This window comes from Dermacentor silvarum, chromosome 4, assembly GCF_013339745.2.
Source record: "Dermacentor silvarum isolate Dsil-2018 chromosome 4, BIME_Dsil_1.4, whole genome shotgun sequence".
In the NCBI taxonomy this organism is placed as follows: Eukaryota; Metazoa; Arthropoda; class Arachnida; order Ixodida; family Ixodidae; genus Dermacentor; species Dermacentor silvarum.
Genome location: NC_051157.2, coordinates 228,177,167 through 228,199,936, shown reverse-complemented (window position 1 = coordinate 228,199,936; position 22,770 = coordinate 228,177,167). Strand labels below are relative to the sequence as shown.

Genomic DNA, 22,770 nt, shown 5'->3' with positions numbered 1-22,770 from the left:
GCCACACGAAAGACTCTCGCACGCCCTTCTCTACCGCCTCTCGAATCGGCGCTTTTCTGAGCGATGATTGGCCCCTCGGGCCGTCACCTGGGAAAAGCATGCAAAATAACACTTTGCTTGTGTTTTATTTTTCGTCGGCGCCATTAGCAGGCTGCTTCCTTTTGTCGCAAGTCAAGCTCCGACTCTTGAAGGTCTGCTTTTTATGTGGTTTTTGTTACGCCCGGGTGCAGACAGCAAGTGCGGAAGCAAGAGCATTGGGATGCGTGCTGCGGTATCCGGAATACAGTAGAATATTCGAATCCTTCCTATTGATGCTGATGCATATGGTTGTAAGGTAGTTTCTTCTACAACTGCGTTTTGCCTAACACCTTTTATTTCCCTATGCCTTCCTTTATTTCCCCGTATGGTCATCATCATTCATTTGCCCTTAAAGGCCCCTGATGGGGCATTACATAATGGGGGGGGGGTTGTAACAAATGGTAACCTCGGGCCGCATAAATAAAACACATTAATATAGGTTGCAAAAACAGGTAAACATAGTAACTACATGAAAATGAAAACGCCGATAAAAAAGGGCTTACTGCTAGGGCTGTGGACAACACTGGTGTAATAATAACTGTTTAAATTTTACAGAATTAGTTTCATTGACGATACCATCAGGGAGTACATTCCAATCCGATATGGCAGTCGGCAGAAATGATTTATTGAAAGCATTAGTTGAACCATGAATGCATTGTGACAATTAAACAGACGTAGTGATGATCTCACAGGCGGCAGAATTAGGCTCTCACGTAAATGAGGAAAATTATAATATAGCTTATGAAAACGGCAAAGACTTGCTATCTTACGAGGGGATGCCAGGGGGTTCAAAGCTTCGACCAATCGAAGCTTTGATGTTAGTAACGCTCAACCGAGAATCATATTTGGACGTTATAAAACGAGCAGCTCGATTTTGTATTGCCTCTAACGCCTGGATTAGGTACTCTTGATGGGGGTTCCAGATAGGGGATGCGTATTCAAGTTTGGTAGGGATGAAAGTTTCGTATGCGATTAGTCTAACCGTGGGCGAAGCAAAGGTGAGTGATCGTCTGATGAAACGTAGTGATTTAGCAACGCTTGCAGAAAGCGACGTGATGTGCTTTGACCAGCTTAGATTACTTATTTCTATGCCTAGATACCTATAAGATTCCACTTGTGATAGCGCAGTAGCGTTCAGCGTGTATGAGAAGTTTAGGTTAGATCTTTTACGAGACACATGCAATAACTTACATTTTGATACATTTAACTGCATGAGCCAGGTCGAACACCAATATTGGATTAAGGTTAAATCGTCCTGCAGCAATGACTGATCGTTAATAGTAGAGATACGTCGGTACAGAACGCAATCATCCGCAAACAGACGAATGGATGATAAAATTTCAGCAGGAAGGTCATTGAAAAAGATTAGGAACAGAAGCTGGCCAAGAACAGAGCCCTGGGCCGCTATTTTGTAGCGATGCCTTTAAAGTAATAATGCCTTTTCGCGCTTATCGCACTTTGTCAGTGGTCAGAGCGACGGTCCGCTCACGATATCAACGTTGATAACGCGAGCGGACCGTTGCTCTGACCACTGAAAGCGCGATAAGCGCGAAAAGGCATCGCTACAAAATACCGGCCCTGAGGTACTCCAGAAATAACGTTAGTAGAGGCAGAAGGATGACTTTCAATGACGGTGTACTGCGATCGATCAGTTAAAAAGCAGTGAATCGATGAAAATATCAGCGGGCCGAGTGAAAGGCAAGAAAGCTTAGTCATGAGGCGCTGCTGGGGCACACGGTCAAAAGCCTTAGAAAAAACAAGGTAAATGACGTCAGTTTGAAAGGATGAGTCTAGGTTTAAGTGCAGGTCAGTCGTGAGTTCAAAAAGTTGAGATTCACATGAAAAGCCAGACAGAAATCCGTGTTGGTTTTTGAAGAAAAAGGAATTATTATCCACATGCTTTGCCACGTGGGAATAAATTATATGTTCAATAAGTTTGCATGCAATGCATGTTAACGAGATAGGACGATAATTGGTCGGATCGGAGTGGCTTCCGGCCTTGTAAACCAGTGCAACTCTGTTTACCTTCCACTCGGACGGAATTTGGCCACTGGTGAATTGCAAGAAAAATGGCACCTGGGTGAACCAGTAAGCCAATAGCTTGGAAGAATAAACCAAATAAATCCACAAAGGAGCACCAGAACATAGCTAAGTGGAACTTGAAACATTTTCTAACATAGCTATATGCACCCATTTAGACCGATGACGGCATTCGCTCCACCGTCGCACCACCTCAACGCTAGCGTTTTTCTGATATCTAGCATCATGCGAGGAAGAAGTCAGAAAAATGCCTTTTCACACGAGCCTTGACTAGCTACAGGTGATTGGCAAACAGTGGGAGGGAACTGAGGCTCTCGTTATGACATACACATGAAGGAAACCATGAGTCGGCGAAACCAAGGCAAGCATAGGGGAGTGTTTCTATTTTTTTTCTGATTAAGTTGTGGTGTTAAATACTTCGAAATTGATTGTGTAATCATTCTTGAAATAAAGAATTGATTAGAAAGTAGAAGAAAATATAATCATGCGCCGTCGGTGGGCTCCGACTCACCACATCCGAATTTCGCATCCGGTGCAGTACCAACTGAGCTACAGCGACGGCTCTGTAATCTTCAACTTGTCTGCGTATTCATGTCTAGTGCAAGCTAATCTCGAGAGTGTTGACCAGCGTCACCCTCCTCCATAGCGGCGGACGTGGTACATCCTGTATTATTGCAGGTGTCACGTGGACCGTGATCTAACTTTCCGATCAATTATTTCTTTCATAAATGATTACACAATCAATTTCTAGGTATTTAACACCACAACTTAAAAAAAAAGGTAGAAACACTCCCCTGTGCTTGCCTTGGTTTCGCCGACTGCTGGTTTCCTTCACAGGTGATCGGAGTTATTTATACACTGAAATATATTTTGAAAAATATTTCCAGGTTCATTACCTCGATAATTTAGAAAATGGTACGAATTATTTCCTTCCAGCTATGAATCACAAAATGACTACGTCCTCTATGGCGAGGCTTTACAGGGCTAAATATTGATTCGACACGGGAATCTGAAGGCCTCCTAAAGTGCCATCGAGGCACTAGCCTAGATACTTCCCCATCCAGAGAACGTTATATTTCCATAACTTAATCTCATCTGTTATCATCAGTATAATCATACAGAGATTTCAAGTCACACCCTTGGCCAGGCCACTTCTCCAACTGGTCGGTAAAATTGTTTCTCCCTCGAGGTCATGAAAAAGTGTTATTGTCTTTCAAGCAGCTGTGATTTTTTTTTATTCACCAAGTAATAAAACAACTGCACGGAAATCACTCCAAGGCATCAAGAAACGATCCTTCGTCTAAAACCACTCGGGAGCAGCTTCATAAACAGCATTTCTGCGAAAATCCTGCACTAGCTAAAATCTGCATTTAGCAAACGTCAAGGGGCTGAAAAATATTGAGGGATGTATAAATATATAACAGAAATATTGTACCATTAAAGCTGTGCAATGTTAATACGACCAGTATTAAAATGCCAGAGCCTATGTGGGCTATAATAGTACACAGTTATGGTTCATGCCGCAAGCATTCACACTTAACGCTTTCATTGCGCAAACAAGAAGATGATTGAGGAGGCTCATGGTAGGTGTCCCACCACAATCTCGCACTATTGCTTTACAATAGAACATATTAAAAAAAAAAAAACGTGGGCAGCTTGCACTAGTGGTGCAAGGCTGGAGTAAACAGCGGAGCTGGTGATCGACCTAGCTTCTTCCAGGTTTTACTAGACTTGGCTAAGTTTTGCTAGGAAATGCTAAGTGCTGCTAGGCACGGTATTCCAAATCGGCTCGCAGCCGACGCACAGATTCTCACTTGGCCGCGCTTCAAAATGAGCGGCGGCTTCTTCGGGTGTCCGGATCTTCTTTGGTCGTCCCATGTCAAGGCTACCTGTACACTCTTCACAGAGTCAACGAGAGTTGTGCCACTGTCGCGGCGGCTCCGAGCTTTACCTCCCTGGTGACGTCACGGCCAAGCTGCGCCTCACAATTGCCGGGGCATGGCAGGTCGAAACCTGCTGAGCTGCTGCCGATGCCGCCCGCGTTTCCCTGGCGTGAACATGGGAAACGGGGAAATGCGGGCGGCGTCGGCAGCAGCTCTGCGCGTTTCGTCGTTGCTGCTGCTCTATCTCATTCTGATTTTCTTTTTCCCTCTCCCGTGCATACTCTCCTTAATGTCCCATGTCAAGGCAGCATGTGCACGGCACGGAGAGGAGGCGAGGCACACGCCAGTCTGCAAGGTGGTTGCTAGGCAACGTAGTGGCAGGCTTTAGGGCCGGCTTAAACAGCTCAGCTGTTTAAAATGTTCACTTAGGCGTGCTTCATGGGCGCCAGCCAATGCATAGGGCCGGCGCCCGCACGGTGGCCTTCTCAGCATGCCGTGCGCAGAGCGCGCAGCCAGCCGGGAGAGGTTATCAAGGAGGAAAGCGCGAGAGCGGAAGAGAGTTTCGCTACTTTCTATATTATGGGGCTTTACTCACACTTACTCCTTCACGTTCACACTCACCTGCACTCACAGGCACTCACTCACGTTCACACTCACTGGCCCTCACTCACACTCACTGGCCCTCACTCACACTCACTGGCACTCACTCGCACTCAAACTCACCTGCACACACACTCGCACTCACCTCCCCTCAAACTCACTGGCATTCACTCGTACTCACACTCACTGGCACTCACCTTCACCTCCACTCACACTCACTGGCATTCAGTCGCACTCGCACTCACCTGCAGTTACACTAACTGGCACTCACTCGCACTCACCTCCACTCACACTGGCATATACTCGCACTCACCTTCACTCACACTCAGCTCCGCTCACACTCACTGGCACTCACCTCCACTGATACTCACTCGCACTCACCTCCACTCACACTGGCATTCACTCGCACTCACCTGCACTCACACTCACTGGCACTCACCTGCACACACTCACTGGCATTCACTCGCACTCACACTCACTGGCACTCACCTTCACTTGCACTCAGCTCCACTCACACTCAATCACAATTGCACTCACACTCATTGGCACTCACCTGCACACACTCACTGGCATTCACTCGCACTCACACTTACTGGCACTCACCTTTACTCGCACTCAGCTCCACTCACACTCAATCACAATTGCACTCACACTCACTGGCACTCACTTGCACTCACTGGCACTCACCTCCACTCACACTGGCATTCACTTGCACTCACCTTCACTCACTGGCACTCACTCACTCACCTTCACTTAAACTCACTCACACTCACACTCAATGGCACTCACCTCCACTGGCACTCACTCGCACTCACTGGTACTCACTTCCACTCACACTCAAAGGCACTCACACACACACACCTCCACTCACACTCACTTGCACTCGCGACTTGGAATGAGTGTGAGTGAGTGCGCTGACCTACTACGGGATCATTGAGTGCAACGACCCTGGACGAGACTCGAATTGGACGTGGAATCCACAAGAGTTGACGACAAAAACGTGAGAACATTCCACTCATAAAGCGACACAGCCAGAGAGACTAACGTTCAGACTACTGGGAGTGTTGTGGACTGGCGATAGGGACAGCATAACGGGTTTGTGGTTTAGTTAGAACAGAGTGTATATGTTTATTATTGTCAGCTTGTTTTTATGGGGATTCTTTCTTTTGTTTGCTATCATTAAATCACGTGTGCTGTGCCCTCATACGGGACTCCAGTCTTGTCGCAACTTTATATCTGGGAGTTTTTCATAAACATGTAGAAAACCGCAAAACGACATTTGTGTCATATCACGCTAAAATCAATTTGTATTTAAACCTGATATATATAACAGCATTTTTGTTTTACAAGCGTTGTGACTTTTTTATTCATTCTAGTGTTCACTACATCACCATTGCCATCGTCTGCAACTTACATTATCTACTGCAGTGTAGTAGCACACGGCACGAAATGTCATTTGATGTATCGAATGTCAAAGCTTCTTGTGTGACGGAAGTATAATTGTAGATAGTATAGACTTCGTTTAATAAGGAATCGTATCCTTCATATCTGCATCATTTGCACTGTAGATGTAATCCCATGCAAGAACCTGTATAGCTCTCTAAAGCACACTAAGTTTCATGCAAGAACCTGTATAGCATGGGTTCTCAAAGTGGGTTCCGCGGAACCCGGGGGTTCCGCAGGCCCCTGCTCGGGGTTCCGCGAGCCACTGATAAATTTTCCGTGGTCCCGCGCTCGCCAAGTGGCGAAAACGGCGAACACGGGGTGCGCTTGATCCACAGAACATCAATTACCTATGCCCGAGTGTCAAAAAGCACATCACAGTGCGTAACGGCAACGTGCGAACTGCGCAATAAATCCGCAAGCAGCTTGTAACCACCCAATCTCCGAAAACGGGCAGCCATGGGCAGCGCGCCTAAGCTTTAACACTTAAATCTCGGAGGCTCTAACTTATCACCGTGCGCATTTCTCCCGTTTGTAGATAGGGTAGGTGCCGATAGCGTGCGCACTGATGTTATACTTCGGAGCAATAAAAAAAACTGATGCGCGGAGCACCACAAGTGCGCCGCAAAAGAGCTAAAACGGCGCTAGCGTCCAAAAACGAAGCGATGCAGTCCTCATTGGTATGGTCCTCAGCGGCAATCGTACGCTATACGTGACTGACAGCAACGCCGGAACTCTTCGTGCCTAATTGTGTCCTCAAAGCCTTTATTCTTGCGTTAATCGCCACGCGTAACACTGCGTTGGCGGCTAGCCGCGTGGCTTCATAAGTGAGTAATCGCGATCTATGATCGCGTCGATAACCAACACAGTTTCGTCCGCAGCAGCGGTTGCGGGAAATAGTAGTTTCGTTTTTATGGTGCGCGCGTCGGCTGCGTGCCTTTCGCTGCTGCGTAGTCGCCATCCATGATCGCGTCGATAGCGACCGCGGTTTCGTGCGCACTTGTTGCAGCAAACGGTAGTTTCGTTTTGAATTGGTGAGTGCGTCGGCTATGGTTTCAGCCGCCTGCCTTCTGAACCGCAAGGTCGCCGACCACGATCTCGTCGATAACGGCCGCGGTTTTCTCTTTCTCCGCAGCGGTTGCGGTAAGCAGTAGTTTCGCTTTGACTCAGTACAAAGCTGTCGAAGATGAAGAGCACTGGCTACATCGCGATGGGCGGGCAATTTGTTGGCGACCAGCTCACTAGCGAAAAAATAATCGGGATGTGCGTGCGGTAGTGAAAAGCGTATCTCAGATGAAGACGCACGCCGCGGCCGTGCTGCGAAGGATGTCGCGAGGCCTTCACCGCTGCTAGCTCAAATAAGTCATGAGATGACGAGAACTTCAGCTTCCGCACTGCTCTTCTTCTTTCTAGGGTTTTACGTGCCAAAACCAGTTCTGACTGTGAGGTACGCCGTAGTGGAGGGCTCCGGATTAATTTTGACCACCTGCGGTTCTTTAACATGCACTACAACGCAAGCACGTACACGGGCAGAAGTTTTTGCATTTTGCCTCCATCGAAATGCGGCCGCCGCGGCCGGGATTCGGTCCCGTGACCTCGTGCTCAGCCACGAAACGCCTTTGATAACTGAGCCACCGCGGCGGGTGCCGCACTGCTCTTGTGCAAAATAGAAACAAGATTTGCTAATTCATTCAGTAAATAAAAGCCTGTTGATGTAGTAAGCATTCATTTATTGTTTTCTTGATACGTTGGGTAATTCGACATTCGTTTAATTAGGACATTTTAATTCAGTTAGATGGGGGGGTTCCTTGGCGCTTCATGGAGCTTAGCAGGGTTCCCTGGAACGAACATGCTTGAGAACCCCTGCTGTATAGCTCTCTACAGCACACTAAGCTTATTTCAAAGATGTCTTTAAAGACATGCGTGTCTTCTTTTGGATAGGCACTGAACTTCTTAGCACATATACTGGCAAATGATCACTTATGTCTGCTGCAATTACGTCTGCTTGTAAGAGCAACTGGGATGAATTGGTGATGATAAAGTCTAGTAAGGTGTTCAATGTAACAGTTATTCTAGTAGCGATTGCACTAATTATATCAAATGCATTTGCAGCAACAATGGAAGTAAGAAAACATTGCTTTGTATTATTCTCAAGTACATTATTGTTAAGGTCACGAGAAACTAGAAGTTCTAGTTTGTTTTATATTGTAAAATTAAACACATGCTCGCAAAACCAGTAGGAGGTCTGTACAAGCCAATGAAGAAGTACCTGCCAGAACGTACCACTACTGTTTCATAATCATTTGTTACAAAAGTAAACTCGTTTTTATCAGTAAACAGCGCCATGTTGTCATATTTTTTTATTCCTTTTGTCCATGTTTGCTTTTGCACTGTTACCAAAAGTAGGATGAAACTCATTTTCAATATTGGGCTGAAAAATGTTTTGAAGAAGAACCGAAATGCCACCTCTTCGCATTCCAGATAGTGTTAAAAAAATGAGAGCATAATTATGATATGCACATTTCCGAATGTCCATCATACCACGTTTTCGTTATTATAATTGCGGAAAACTCACTTTGAGGGCATGAAAAAAATATGCTTATATCATCAACTTTGGGTCGAGCAGAACTACAGTTCAAGGTTATGAAAGAAAGAATTTGTACATTGACCGGCAACTTTGGAAAATTCGTGTGGAACAATGACCATTATGTCGTGTAACTCTACTTACGAACTCATTTACGAGTTCTTTTACTGTGCTGGCTCGTTTAAAATGCATTTCTCATTTAACAACAATAGGATTGCCCAGCGCCTTCCGCAGGAGGATCCTACCATTTGAGTGTCAAGTGAAACAATTGATAGTACGCTTTTTGTAGACTATTCTTTGGCCACTCGTAGTTCACAATTGTGCTTTGCAATTTTCAAGGATCAGAACACGACTTCTTGCATCCGTGGGCTTTTGGCAAATGATGAGCCAGAAGTCTCGATCTGACGGGCGAGTGTAATGCACAATTATTCCAGGGGTTTTATCTGGCTTCGTGGGAAGTCAATGAATAGCCACTATGCCACTCGGTGGAAGATAAGGAATGTCAAAAGTGGGAGCCAGATCATTGACCTTTTGTAGCAAATCCTCGCCAACAGTGACAAATTCCATGGACAGGAATTCCGGGAAGACTCGCAACATGCAATTCAAGATCATCGACTGTAATAACAAAGTATACATTTACGATCATTTACAAGAGTGTACGTACAGATATTCTAATTGACATTAAGAGAAAAAAAAATGGAGCTGGGCAGGCCATATAATGCGTAGGGTAGATAAACGATGGACTATTAGAGTTGCAGAAAGAGTGCCAAGAGAAGAGAAGCGCAGTCGAGGACGGGAGAAAACTAGGTGGGGTGATGAAATTAGAAAATTCGCAGGTAGAAATTGGAATCAGCTAGCGCAAGATTTGGGGTAACTGGAGATAGCAGGGAGAGGCCTTCGTCCTGCAGTAGACATAAAAATAGGCTGAGGATGATGATGATGTAGCCTCATTTCGTCTTCAAGCGACATTGTCCTTCTAACAGAAATTTTGCTTCATTCATCCATTACAGACTCCGAAATCTTGACCTCGTATCTGAACTAAAATATATTTCGCAAAGATAGGGCTGACAGTTCTCGCGGTGGCAGTGTTCTTGTCGCCACAAACAGAGCACCTAAATGCACACCAGTGAAAATTTCTACCCCATCATAAATGATTTGGCTGTCTTGCAATGCTTCATTCCCGCGCATGCTCACAGGCATTTGTTACCGACCACCCGAAAACAACAATAAATTTAGCTTGCTATTTCACAACTCCTTACATACTGCAACAGCTAGATTCTATAACACACCCCTTATTCTTTTTGGCAATTTCAATCTTCCCTGGATCAACTGGAAAAAACCAGCTGTCACGCTGACTAAAAACGCTCACAGCAAATTCTTAAACATTTAACTTTGAGTCAAATGCAGTCTGGACAGCTTGGCTTGTCTTGTGATTTGGGCACAATTGGCGACTACTGGATAGACTAGGCTTTGCTATTTTTGGTCTCAAGAAGGCACTGGCAACATCGCCGACGACCGTGCCTGTGGCGTATCGAAACCAAATTTTCGCTATTTCTGCTCAACACAGTCAGGGTTCATAGAGGAAATTTGACTCAACATTTAAGGACAATTCAAGGATCTCAAAGATGCTGAAGGCTTAAATTCAAGGAGGGAACAAACCTTATAGGAGGAGGAAACAAAATATACTAACACGTATACATGTTTATCTTTCACCGGTGGCCGCTTTCCACCGGCTAACAAATGTTAAACGTTATCACTTGGCGCAGGAAGCGCCTGCATCGGAAGCTTCTCGAACGTTATCGATGCTTCTATCCGTCATCTGTGGTCACCGACGCTCATGTAATCTGACTGTATGAGCGAGGCGAACTGTCTAGAACTTTCTGGAAGATACGTGGGCACCAGCGATTAATTGGTACTTTCAATTACTCGCGTATAAAAGCTGACGCGTTTCGCCGCTGATGAGATTTCGATGATCGCCGACTGTTCGCCGCTATCGTTGTGCTTCGAGTGCAACTTGCTTTTGCGGGCACAGGTTCGACCAATAAAGCCCGTTTCGTCATTCACAGTTTTGCGACTGTTTTCTTTACCGTCACTACTACGTGACATCTGGTGGAGGTGCGGGGTAGGCGTCGACGTCTTCTGGAAGGTGTGGGCTTGGCTCACCGTTGGACGGGGGGGGCGGGGGGGGGGGGGGGGTCAGGTGCAAGGACATAAAAGCACCTCCACCAGATGTCACATAGTAGTGACGGTGACGCAAAACTGTGAATGATGAAACGGACTTTATTGGGCATTCTCATAAAAATAGTGAGATCTTCTCCTTCGCAGCAATTTCTTGGAGTTAAGCAGCTTCTGCGTTGGACACACACTTCAAGTTCTTCAAGTCACATTTCTAAGTTGACTTCCCCATTGTCATGATGTCAGTTCTCCTCTGGCACGATGGTTAGCAGTGTCCGAACTTGTCACGTTAAAGCCAAGCGGTTGAAACCTACTTTTGGCCAGGCATTTCTAGAACCTCAGAAATAGAGCCCTGATTGCTGCAGTTTGAACCAAATAGCAAATGGTGACAGCGCTGGGTCGCTTTATGTGGTTTTTTCTAGCTCCACGATGGCAACGGTGATTTAAACAAGCCTGTCTTTGGTAGCTGTGGACACGCCACATTGCAATCATTTAGCGACACTCTCAAAAGACAATACGATTGTTTCCGGACAGACAGTGTTCATGGCATAGCCCCTATGCGGAGTTGGTTACTTTGACTGTTCAAAAGTCACCTCCAACCCCTGTTTTCCAGGAATTCAAGAACCACATTTATTTTCAAGGAGCTTTAGGTGCCCTTCAATCTCTCTCCAAATTCAAGGTTTTTCAAGGAGGTGTACGAACCCTGTCAGTGGAAACATTAACACGCAGTTGTGTGAGCACAATCCGAATTATCGAATGGCGCGCTGTTAGATGTCCAGAATCTCAGTCGTCCTTACACAGTAAATCTCGTGTGGAAGTGCTGCGAAGCTGTCAGAAGAATCGAGCATGTCCGAATTACAGTGGAATCTCGATGATACGAATCTCTAGGGGTCACCAAAAATATTCGTATTAGCCGAAATTCGTATGATCGAAACACAATTAAAACTAGCTAAATTAATGAGTCGGAGGTGAACTCACTCAGGCACACGCACGTAAAAAGCATTTACAGTATAGATCACTTATAACCTAACTGTTTATAGTGCAGAACTGGCTGCAACGCGGCCTCTTCCGACTCCCGTTTACCCTCCCATAGAAATCCTTGTATACGCATACCGCTTACAGTGCAGCCGCGCGAGACGAAATACCGGTTATAATGCGGCTTCCGCTGGAAAATATCGCCGACAAGGGCGGTAGCGAGCACGCTTCTCAACGAGGTGCGCCCACCGACAGGAGAGGAGATCAACGAGGGCGATGCGGAGGAGGAGCATGAGACGTGGAGTATGAGTCCAAGGGCGATAAAATTGTCGCCGCGTGCCGTATGTGCGAGTGAAAGCGCGCTTTTCGCGCGGGGGACGCGCGCCTTCAAGGAGAGCGAACGCACAGCGGAGAGCAAACGCCACATTCGTCACGGCCGGGCGCGCCGGTCGAGCCCGGCCTTGCTTCTGTCGCGCGAAAGGCCGGGGGCTATGGGAGGGAGGGAGGAAGGGGGGGGGGGGGGGGCGAAGCTGTGCTGCGGGGCACCAAATGCGTATCTTGCAACCGGCCGCAAGGGTAACTGGTGACGCCATCTCCCACGCGAAAGGAGCAAGGCGGGAAGGCAGCGCAGGAGGGAGGGGTGGGGGGGGGGGGGGGGGGGGGCGGCTTCTACTCTGCCAACAAATGCGTTCTTGTACTTTGCACCAGTGCCGGCTATCGAGGTTGTCGCACGCACCGTATCTTGACAGCGATCTCCACACGGCTCTGACCTTTGGATGCGCTGTGCTTACTCCACTCAGTTTCCGTTGAAGCGATAGGCTGCACGAACCGTCGCTCGCTGCGGCGGCCGCGCTTATTCACGCCAGCGTCGGGAAAAGCGCAAAAGCAAGAAAAGTGTCACAGCGTCAAACTCTTCGCGCCCAGTCGCAGCCTCCGCGCTGTCTGGCGCCGCATCCGCGCCTCCGCACCAAAAGAGAAAGGGAGAAAGCATGTGACTGCGCGCTGTTCTCTTTCGCGGCCGTCGGTGGGGCGGCGTTTATTCGTATCAACCGACGCGGGTTGAAAATCGATTCCTAACAACCGTTCTCTAGCACGTTGCAAAGTAATGGGGCTCGGCCGGGACCACAGAAAAATTCGTATCATCCGGAAATTCGTATTAGCCGTGATCGTATCATCGAGATTCCACTGTATCAGCTGGCGACTGTACTCATACAGCTTATTTAGGACACCTAAAAAAAATATATATATATATAATGTGGGTAGCTTGCACTAGTGGTGCAAGCGTGGAACAAACAGTGGAGCTGGTGATCGACCTAGCTTATTTCAGGTTTTACTAAACTTGGCTAAATTTTGCTAGGAAAAGCTAAGTGCCGCGAGGCACGGTATTCCGGATTGGCTCGCCGCCAACGCGTACATTCTCGCATGGCCGTGTGACACGCTTCAAGATGAGCGGTTTCTTCTTCGGGTCTCTGGACCTTCTTTGGTCGTCCCATGTCAAAGGGTACATGTACTCGCCACAGAGTCAACGAGAGTTGTGCTGTCGTCGCGGCGGCTCCGAGCTTTATCTTCTCGGTGACGTCACGGCTAAGCTGCACCTTCATTTGCCGGAGCGTGGCTGGCAGAAACCTGCCGAGCCGCCGCCAGAAGCAAATGCTGCTGTCACGGACAGTGCGTGCATTAGGCGTGAACGAGGGGAAACACAGACGTTGTCGGCAGCAGCTCTGCGCATTGCCTCATTGGTGCTGCTACAATTTCTTTCTCTCTCGCTCTCATTTGCTCTTTCTCTCCCGAGCATAGCGCACGCCGTGCACATGCTCTCCTTAATGTCCCATGTCAAGGCAACATGTGCAAGACACGGAGAGGAGGCGAAGCACACACCACTTCGCGAGGTGGTTGCTAGGCAAAGCACGGTGATGCCAACACCAGGAGTAGTTCTTGTTCGGACTACGCTGTGCAACCAAGCGCTTAAACAGCTCCGCTGTTAAAAGGGGGGGGAGGGGGGGAGGGTTAGAATTCTTAAACTGCATGATGGGTTATGAGGGATGCGGGAGTGCTGGGGTTCAGGATTCACTTTCATGATCTGGTGTTCTTTGCATTCCACCTCTGTCCAAATGCACCTGCCACGAGTGGGAATTGAACCACCACGGAGGCGAAGTGGAGAGTTTTGAGGCAACCAATGACTAGGCACGGTGCAAGCGCAACTTGCTTTTAGTCAGCTATTACCGGTGAAAAGGGCCAATATAGTATTGCAACTACTACATCTTGAAAGAAAATGCTAAAGCATAAAAACACTTAAAATAAGCACATTTCTGGTAGTTAAACCAGAAGAGGGCTTTTCATGTCACCCACCTGGAGCAGATTGGCAATCTTGCGCTTGTTGTATGCTGTGTCCTCGTACAGGATGGCGCGCTGGTCCGGGTGGGAAGAACTCTTGCGTGCCAAACCCTGGCTGTGAATCCTGCACATCCATCGTGGGCAGCCACAGAAGGTAAAAATTCCAAGAAGATTAGAGCATGCATTTCAATGTAATTGGCAAATTTGGGAAACATCACCCAGTTTGCAGCATATTTGTTTGTTTGTCTGTGCATATTAATATCTCGTGCCACCTTGATCCATGGTACATGTAATACCTCTAACTCGAATATATCAAAAATCGGCTAAGTCAAAATTTTCCGCGGCTCCGAACCATTTCCCATACGTGTCATGTATTTACTGCCCTTCGTCTCGAAGTATTTTTGGGCCAAATTGCGGGTATCTCGAAATCTTTACCGAGACTGGAATAAAGACTACGCCGCCAGACCGTTTGGTTTGGTAAGCACGAGGCTGCCACGCCTATCACAAAGCGGACACTTTCACCAATTGTGAAGTCGGAACCTAGCGGCATAACTTTTTCAAGCAACTATGTGGCACGTCACGTGGCAGGAGAGATGTGCGCGGAGGCAGGCCCTGCAAAATAGCCCGCTTGACGCTGTCCATTTTGTTCGCTTTATGCAACGCTCGTGATTTACCATTACAGGTGTGATTTCCGTTTTACTTTTATTCGACGTAATGGACGAGGCAAAAGTACATGCTATGCGAGCAGGATGTACCGGTGACAGGTAAATTTTCTGACGCCGAAATCGCTGGGAAGGCATCAAACGGAGGGCACGGTGAAGACGATGGCGACGAAGACGAAGGACCTTGGGAGGTGCAGACATCAGCCGAAACAAGAAGCATGCTTAGCTTGCTGCGAAATAACGTTGAGTGCAGCAGCGGGAACAATCGGCTCGTGCAACGTGTAAAGCAGTTCGAGAACGCCTTTCTAGGTCCAAGTGCTACCGCGAAGCAGATCAGCCTTACAAAGTTTTTTCTACACTAAGTAAAGTATCAGGGTTCGTACAGGTTTCCAAGGCAAAAATTCAAGGATATTCCAGGACTTTCCAGGACCTGTCACAGCTTTTTCAAGGACTCAAAGCGACATCCAAAGTAGGATTTCTTTACTCTAACATTTCCAAAAATGACTAGTTTTATTGCAATTACAATTAATAAATGTATATCACAATTAAAATAAAATGTATAGCCTTGATAACTTCTCAAGATCACAACACAAAATGAATGCTTAGAACGGCAGCTGAGATTTCTCCAGTATGGGCTGGGTAAAGTCCACCAAAAATATTCAAAACATTCAGCATAGGGTTATTGTGCTAAAATAAAAAGAAATAAATGTATATCCCAATGATGTTAGTATTGTGTAGCCTTGATCACTTTGCAAGTTCACAACAATGCCGAAGAAAAAAAAGTTTACAAAACACAATGAATGCTACCAACAGCTACTCTGACTTCTCCAGTATTAACTGGGCAAGTTTACCGAACATTTTCATACCATCCAGTGTAGTCTTCCAACACATCCATTATATTATAAAAATAGATGTACAGTATATTGGAATTTTGTAAAACATGTCTTGTCTTGATCGTTTCTCAAGTCCGCAATATTAAATTTAACACAACAAACACTCACAACTGCTCTCAGGCTTCTGCAGTATTAGCTGGGTTGGTTCATCAAACATTTCCAAAACATTCAGCATAAGGTTATTGCACTTATTTTATCATAAATAATACTATAACAGACCTCCACCCGAAGGCACAAAGGCACTGAGCATCAGTGGTAAAGTTGCTCCACTAAAGCTCTCTTTAGCTTCATCTCACGGGCAAGAGGGAAAGTGGGAAAAGGCAGACCGACGGGCGAGGAGTGAAATGAACGATAGGGTGAGGAAAGCAGCATAAACACTGCCAGCCAAGCCAGCACCCAAGCGCGGCACGCATCTCTCACTCCGTTCATGGTTTGACGCGGTGAAGCCTTTTATTTTTTTCCCGTAGTTCTGCAAAACGGAACCGTGTGTGCTCGTGCCGGCGTATTGTTTCTGAAATGGGGACTATGTCGGATCGATGCCGATCTACCACAGAAAGGAGGTCGCAATGTCGATATCAGAGTGCATTGCTCATGAAATTCAAGGATTTTCAAGGAAGCAAAAAAATTCCAGGACTCTCAAGGGCCTTGAAAATGCACTTTTCAATTTCAAGGGTTTTCAAGGATTTCAAGAACCTGTACGCACCCTGAGTATAAGCCCCATGCAAGCAATCTTGCACGCGACGGCAACAAGCCACGCTATGGACGTGGCTGTCGCGTTCACTTGTTGCCTACATGTCGAACCCCATGCGAGCGATGACTTTGAGCGACGTCACCCCGTTGTTGCCGGTATAAGGGCAGCAAATACACGCTGAAACAGGTGTGACACGTGCTTTCTTAATATAAGCTTATGTGTTTTGCTATAAAGAGCAGCATGAACTATTTCTGAAGCTCTTGCAGTAGGTTCTTATCCTTGCACGTTTAGAAGTTTAGAAGCTCTTGTTGAAAAGCTGATCGCACGGTGAATTTTTTAGAAAGAACTCTACTTTTCACTACAATTTCCACAACTTTGCTTATCTAAAAAATCCACTTATCTCGAAATTTTTTCCGGATTTTACTCCATCGAGTTAATGAGGTATTACTGTATAATGGACAGCGATCGAGCTGCTGTGATACGAGAATCCAAACCAACGATTGGACAAACTTGGGTCACCGGGTATGTCCCACTCTTCAATTACCAAATATCCTTTAAAATTTTTACTGTGCTAGGCTGATCCCGGAGATAGTGCACCTACAGTGCCATCGCTGTCACGTCGTCGTCATACAATGGTCGTCGCGCCACCTTCGTCACACCTCATACATTTTTCTTGCCGCCTTTGTCATTCCATCGACGTCATGGCATCTTTGTCATTCCTTGGCATTGATGCTGCGGTCATACAATTGTGATTATGACGCCATTGTCATGCCATCATCGTCACACAACTGTCATACGGGTTCGAGTCCATATCGCCACCCTCGTCGATTTCATTTCTATTACAACAGGCTCATTTCAATATGTTCCACGGGATTCCGGGCGTACTGTTACACTTGTCTTCGTTTCTTCTCGTGTCCACGTTTTGCTGCGCTATCCAGATAACAGAAATTCTGCTCGCCTGGGATGGATCACACCCCAATTTTTATGGCGTCAAGGTAATTGCTAACGACATCAAATACAGGCTCGGGAACTCATTTAAACTGATGCAGCCAACAACGCCAGTAGAGCCTCCGTCCCAGTTAGCTACAACACAGAAACACATGCCTGAAATCGTCGACACCAGCTTGTACGCATGCTCTGCCGAAGCTAGAACCCAAGCAGCATCTACACAGACAGTAGACGCGGAACCAACACCACCTGAACAACACCCGCTCATACGGAAGCCAACAACCACACGCGAAGCCTCCACGCAAACAGCTACATACAGTAATAAGCAGACAGATACACAGAAAGACACCGGTGCAGGTCTTGACAAACAAACAAAGCGTAAAAAGAAACCACCTAAACATTTGTCGCCCCGGAGGTCTGCCCGAACCAAACAGAAATGACTACCACGCACTACAGATAACACACGCAACAACAAAGCTCGCTCTTTCCTCCAATCCTGCAAGCTCACTGCCAAAGAAACAAATTACAAATTTCATCTAAACACTTACACTAGCTGCATAAAACACAGGAAAATTCCAAAAGGCCTTAGAATTAAGGTGAGATGCGCCCTCGGCTCTTTACCCTCCAGGCTATTATTCAAGTGGAATGCTGTCCTAGAAAATGCGTCGCTCTCTTTAATTGATATTCTCGAAGAGCACTGCCAGGAACAACTTAGGATACTTACTAATTAGCTTGAGAGCATAAATTTACCTGAACCGGAAAAAAGAGGACTTGAACAATTCGTCGAAACTAGGCAGGGAAGCCAACTAGATAAATACCAACACTAAGTTATTGGAGCTGCAGATCCACCGAAGAAAACTACTGACCCCTACAGCACATAGCTCCACCAATAGTGCTAAGAGCGAGCATCCAGAGCACTGCAGCAATGCAGTAGACATATCACAGAGTTTAAATCCTGATGAAGTTGATCCCCTCAAATGGAGTCTAACGTGTCCCACAAACAACGCAGTAAATGAGTATGAACTCCACAAAGATATAACAGTTTTAAAGGCATATGTGCATCAAGGAATTCTTTTTCGATAGGCCAGACGTAGGAAAACAGGATAGACTCTCTCAGACCAATAAGCACGTGGACACCGGAAGCCGAACAGCGCCCAGACATTGATTTATACATAAAACTAATTTCAAAGGAAATTCTTGAGTCAGTATGGCATTGCTGCAAGCGCAAACATTTGTCCCCCACTCAGCACCAAATTCTTAAGGAACTCATGGAAAGAAAGAATATTGTAATAAAACGAGCAGACAGATGCTGCAGTATCGTCATCTGGCCTATAGAAAAGTACAAAACTGAGGCCTTTTTTGACACAATTGAGCAACCACGGCCATTACACAAAACTCGACTCTAACTTAACTACAGTTTACAGCAACCTAATGCAGAGTACAATAGCGGAGCTCCTGTCCCAGGAACTAATAACCCAGTCTGAATATCGCTTCATGATGCCCAATAACAAAGAAGTCGGCTGCTTTTACCTTTTTCCTAAAATACATAAGGTTCCCGTAGAAGAAATATTCACAGCAGAAATCTCAAGCAGGCCTATACTTTCTAATCACAACACACCTACTGAGTCACTATCGAAATTCTTAAATCGCCATTTGTCAAGCATTCCAACCACCCTACCATCTCATGTTCAAGATACGCCCCACTTCTTTCGAATTATTGACTCGATTAACGCCAACCAAATCCTCTCCAACCGCGCTATTCTAGTAACTTTAGATGTTTCTGCTCTTTACACTAACATACCCATGAGTGAAGAAATTGAAGCCATGTCAAAGCCCCTCGCAGTCAATCCTCAGACGCATGCTCCTGAAGTTTACTTGTCACCTTCTCAAGTTCTCACGCTCAACTATTTCGAATTCAATTCTATTCACTACCTACAAACTTACAGCACAAGCATAGGCACACCATTCGCTACACGTATGCCAACATTATCATGGGACAGCTTGAAGCAAACCTGATAAAATTATACCCTTTAAAATCCCACACCTACCTGCTTTACATTGACAACATATTCATAATATGGGACCAGAGCACAAATGCGCTAACCGACCTAATTAGCCATTTCAACCACTTTCACCCGAGACAGTGTAGACCGCTGTCATGAGCCAATAAGGGAAGAAATAAAGAAGAAGAAAAAGCAGAAGTTAAGAAGAGAACAAGACGACACGAGGAGTCGGTGGCAGAAGTAAAGGAAAAAGAAGTTAGAAAATAAGAGCATCTGAATGAAAGGAATAAAACATGAAAGCAGAAGAAGAAGCGCAAAAGTCCACGCGCATCTACGTGGCCAACGGGAGAAGGGACACGTAGCCGAAAAGAGCAGCCCAGCTACTCTCTGGGACGAAGGCAGGCAGAAGGAGCTGGAGGCCGAACAGGACGGGTGGATCGCGGAGACGGCGGCAACCCAGTGGAAGCTGTTCTTCAGCTGCCGCGGCCACGAACCGCGAGCTGAGTGGACGCCCCACCGGAAGCCGCAGCTACAGGCTGACGGCACCGCTTCCCGGATTCCCTGCGGCCTACGATCCGCAGGCTAGCGGAGTTCATCGGGCGATCCAGGCGCCTCGGTCACCCCACCGTCCTGACCCCCGAACCAGGCCAACCGTGGACCGAACGTCGGACACAGCGACTTCCGAGTCTACGGCGCATCGGCGGGCCCAACGACGTGTTGCCGGAAGCCGCGACGACGAGGTGACGTGGCCACGTCGATGGACTTAATGTAAATACTTTGGACTTATGAATTTTAATATCTGAGGACTCTGGGGATTGTGTATAATTAACTCGTGCTGTGAATTGTTTGTTTCGTGTTGTTTTCTTTGTCGTTAGTTTTTTCAATTATAAATGTTTGTCTTAAACGTGCGACTTGTCCCTGTCTGTCTTTAGTCCACCGAAATACGTGACAATTTGGTGAGCCTGCCAGGATATTCCACCATTTCCGGCCCTGTCACAGATTTTTGGTGGTCTGGAGATGGATTGGGACAGCATGTTAGCTACGGTTCGCGAGAAAAAGCTTAGCAAGGAGCAGGGCGTTAAACTAATTGAGGATGTAATGAACCGTGTCCATGCCGCTCGATCTTTAGAACTTGAGACACTTCGGCAAGCATGTGAGAAGAAAAAACAGTTCGAAGAGAAAGAGACAGAGATGCCAGATGCAGTCAAAATAATGCATAGCAGTCATAGCATACCTGAAGAGGGGCCTCACACAGGTGAACTGTTACGACAGAATAGTTACCACTGTAAGGTTATCGATGACCGCGCCGCCGAGTTATATTGTACTCGAGAGCAAGGGGTAAAGCACCCGTATGATGGGTGTGGTGTCGGTAGTGTAGTGGACGCGCCGGAGGGCTGTGCTCACGAGGATGAACGGTCTGCAGAAACGACGAACCAAGGGGACACTGACGAGAGAGGGAGTAGCGCATCTCTGCACACAATGTGTGCTGAGAGCCGAGCAATTCAAGATATCATGCAGGAAGGGAGAGTACTCGACCGCGGCAAGGCTTTTGAAGAGATGGTGACTTTCGACTGCAGAAACCCCTGTGAACACAAGCTAGTGTCCAGCAAGCAAGACGTTTCTGGTCTAGACGAACACAGGTGCTCAAGTTTTAAGAGTGGCGAGAAAGAAGGGCGCATTGAGGAAGCGATGACAGCAGACAGAGGGATAGAGCTAGTAGAGAGAACAGAGAAAAAGAAAAGAAAGAAGCATAAGAGAAAGAGCAGATCGAAAAATTGCTTCGAGGAAAAGAAAAAGACGAAATCAACACCCAAGAAGAAGACACGATGAAAGCACCGATGGGCGACGCTTTATGGTATTATTCATTGCAAAGCCACTATGAGAGCAGGATTTAAATTTGGGGTGAGAAGTAGCAAAACATCTGAAGATGATGACTACGAAGAACGGCGCAAAGTTTCAGAGCAAGAGCGACGAGTATTTAACTGCAGATCCCAAGCATGCCTCCAAAAGAAGAAAAAGGTTTTCAAAAGTGACTTTTTCGAGTTCAAGTACAAAGCCAGCAGCTACCCTAATCACTCAAGAAGGCGTACATCAAGAAAGTACAGACGGAAGATGAAGAGACTGCTGAGAGCGAGATGGCGCGCCAACAAGCATGCGTTCAGGAAGCTTTGTCCATGAAATAAAAAGGAGGCAAAACTTGAACTCCACAAGAGAATTTCAAAGCCAGGCAGGAACCGTGCAGGCGCTGGAAAGAGCAGAATTAAGAAGGGAAGTAGGCACCCTAGGCAGTCTTGACAGCGACGCAAGAGAAAGGCACTACAACATTGAGGGTATCAAATGTAATTCCATTAGGGAGAGGACACGGATTCTTTTGCGGTTCGGGTATATAATTAAGCTGATTGGGAATACCACTGCTGTTTAGGACGTAAAATAGGTTATGCGGAAAGAGTCAGAGGGTACCCTGCATTTAGGTTCGAATGTATGTTACCAAGATATTTGTTGGGTGAAATGAAAAAAATGGCTGCATTGGGAGTTAAGGAGATTGTTACGACGGCATGACATAAATATGGATAGAACAGTGCTCCTAAAGGGACTCATATGATGACAGCATTGTGAAAGATGAAATCATAAGAACATACTTCAGATAATGGTGTGTAAAAACGCAGAATTTTTCTATAAGGGACTTACGTGGCGAAAACCACGGAAAGTATTTTTCCCTGTTGCAGATTATATAGTGGCAGAGTGGATGAGTATAGTCGTGTGAAGGCTCATTGGTAACTGTGAACAGTGTCATAGGAGCGGTGTTCAGTGATGTAGTAAGTTTAGTAATGTAGGTTAACTGCTTTAAGTGTTGGTGTGAAGCAGTCAACCGCTGTTTGCTACATAGACAAGTGGTATAGCTGTGTTGTAATATACCAGTGGGCGACAATGACTTTTTGGTGTTAAATAGTGAACTCTGGTGTGTGCAGTGAAGTGAATACGTGAAGTGAGGTGCGGTGAGTGTACAGATTGGTGCAAACGACGAAAGTGGCGAAAGACATGGCATGTTAGTGGTGGACCGAGATATGAAGACGGCAGGAACATCAATACAAGGATGAAGATGAAAAGCAGTTTTTCATATGGAAAAACTCTTGAAGGTGGGCATAATTGTCACGTATTTCGGTGGACTAAAGACAGACAGGGACAAGTCGCACGTTTAAGACAAACATTTATAATTGAAAAAACTAACGACAAAGAAAACAACACGAAACAAACAATTCACAGCACGAGTTAATTATACACAATCCCCAGAGTCCTCAGATATTAAAATTCATAAGTCCAAAGTATTTACATTAAGTCCATCGACGTGGCCACGTCACCTCGTCGTCGCGGCTTCCGGCGACACGTCGTTGGGCCCGCCGATGCGCCGTAGACTCGAAGTCGCTGTGTCCGACGTCCGGTCCACGGTTGGCCTGGTTCGG

General features: G+C 46.4%; 1 protein-coding gene across 1 annotated transcript in view; it reads right to left on the bottom strand.

Annotated features, from left to right (window-relative positions):
• LOC119451027 (DNA mismatch repair protein Msh6) overlaps window positions 1-22,770 on the bottom strand; it is a 383,914-nt gene that overhangs the window by 148,990 nt on the left and 212,154 nt on the right. Inside the window, exon 20 of the mRNA XM_037714459.2 lies at window positions 14,128-14,236. Coding sequence (XP_037570387.1) covers window positions 14,128-14,236 — 109 coding nt within the window. The remainder of the gene's footprint in view (window positions 1-14,127; window positions 14,237-22,770) is intronic.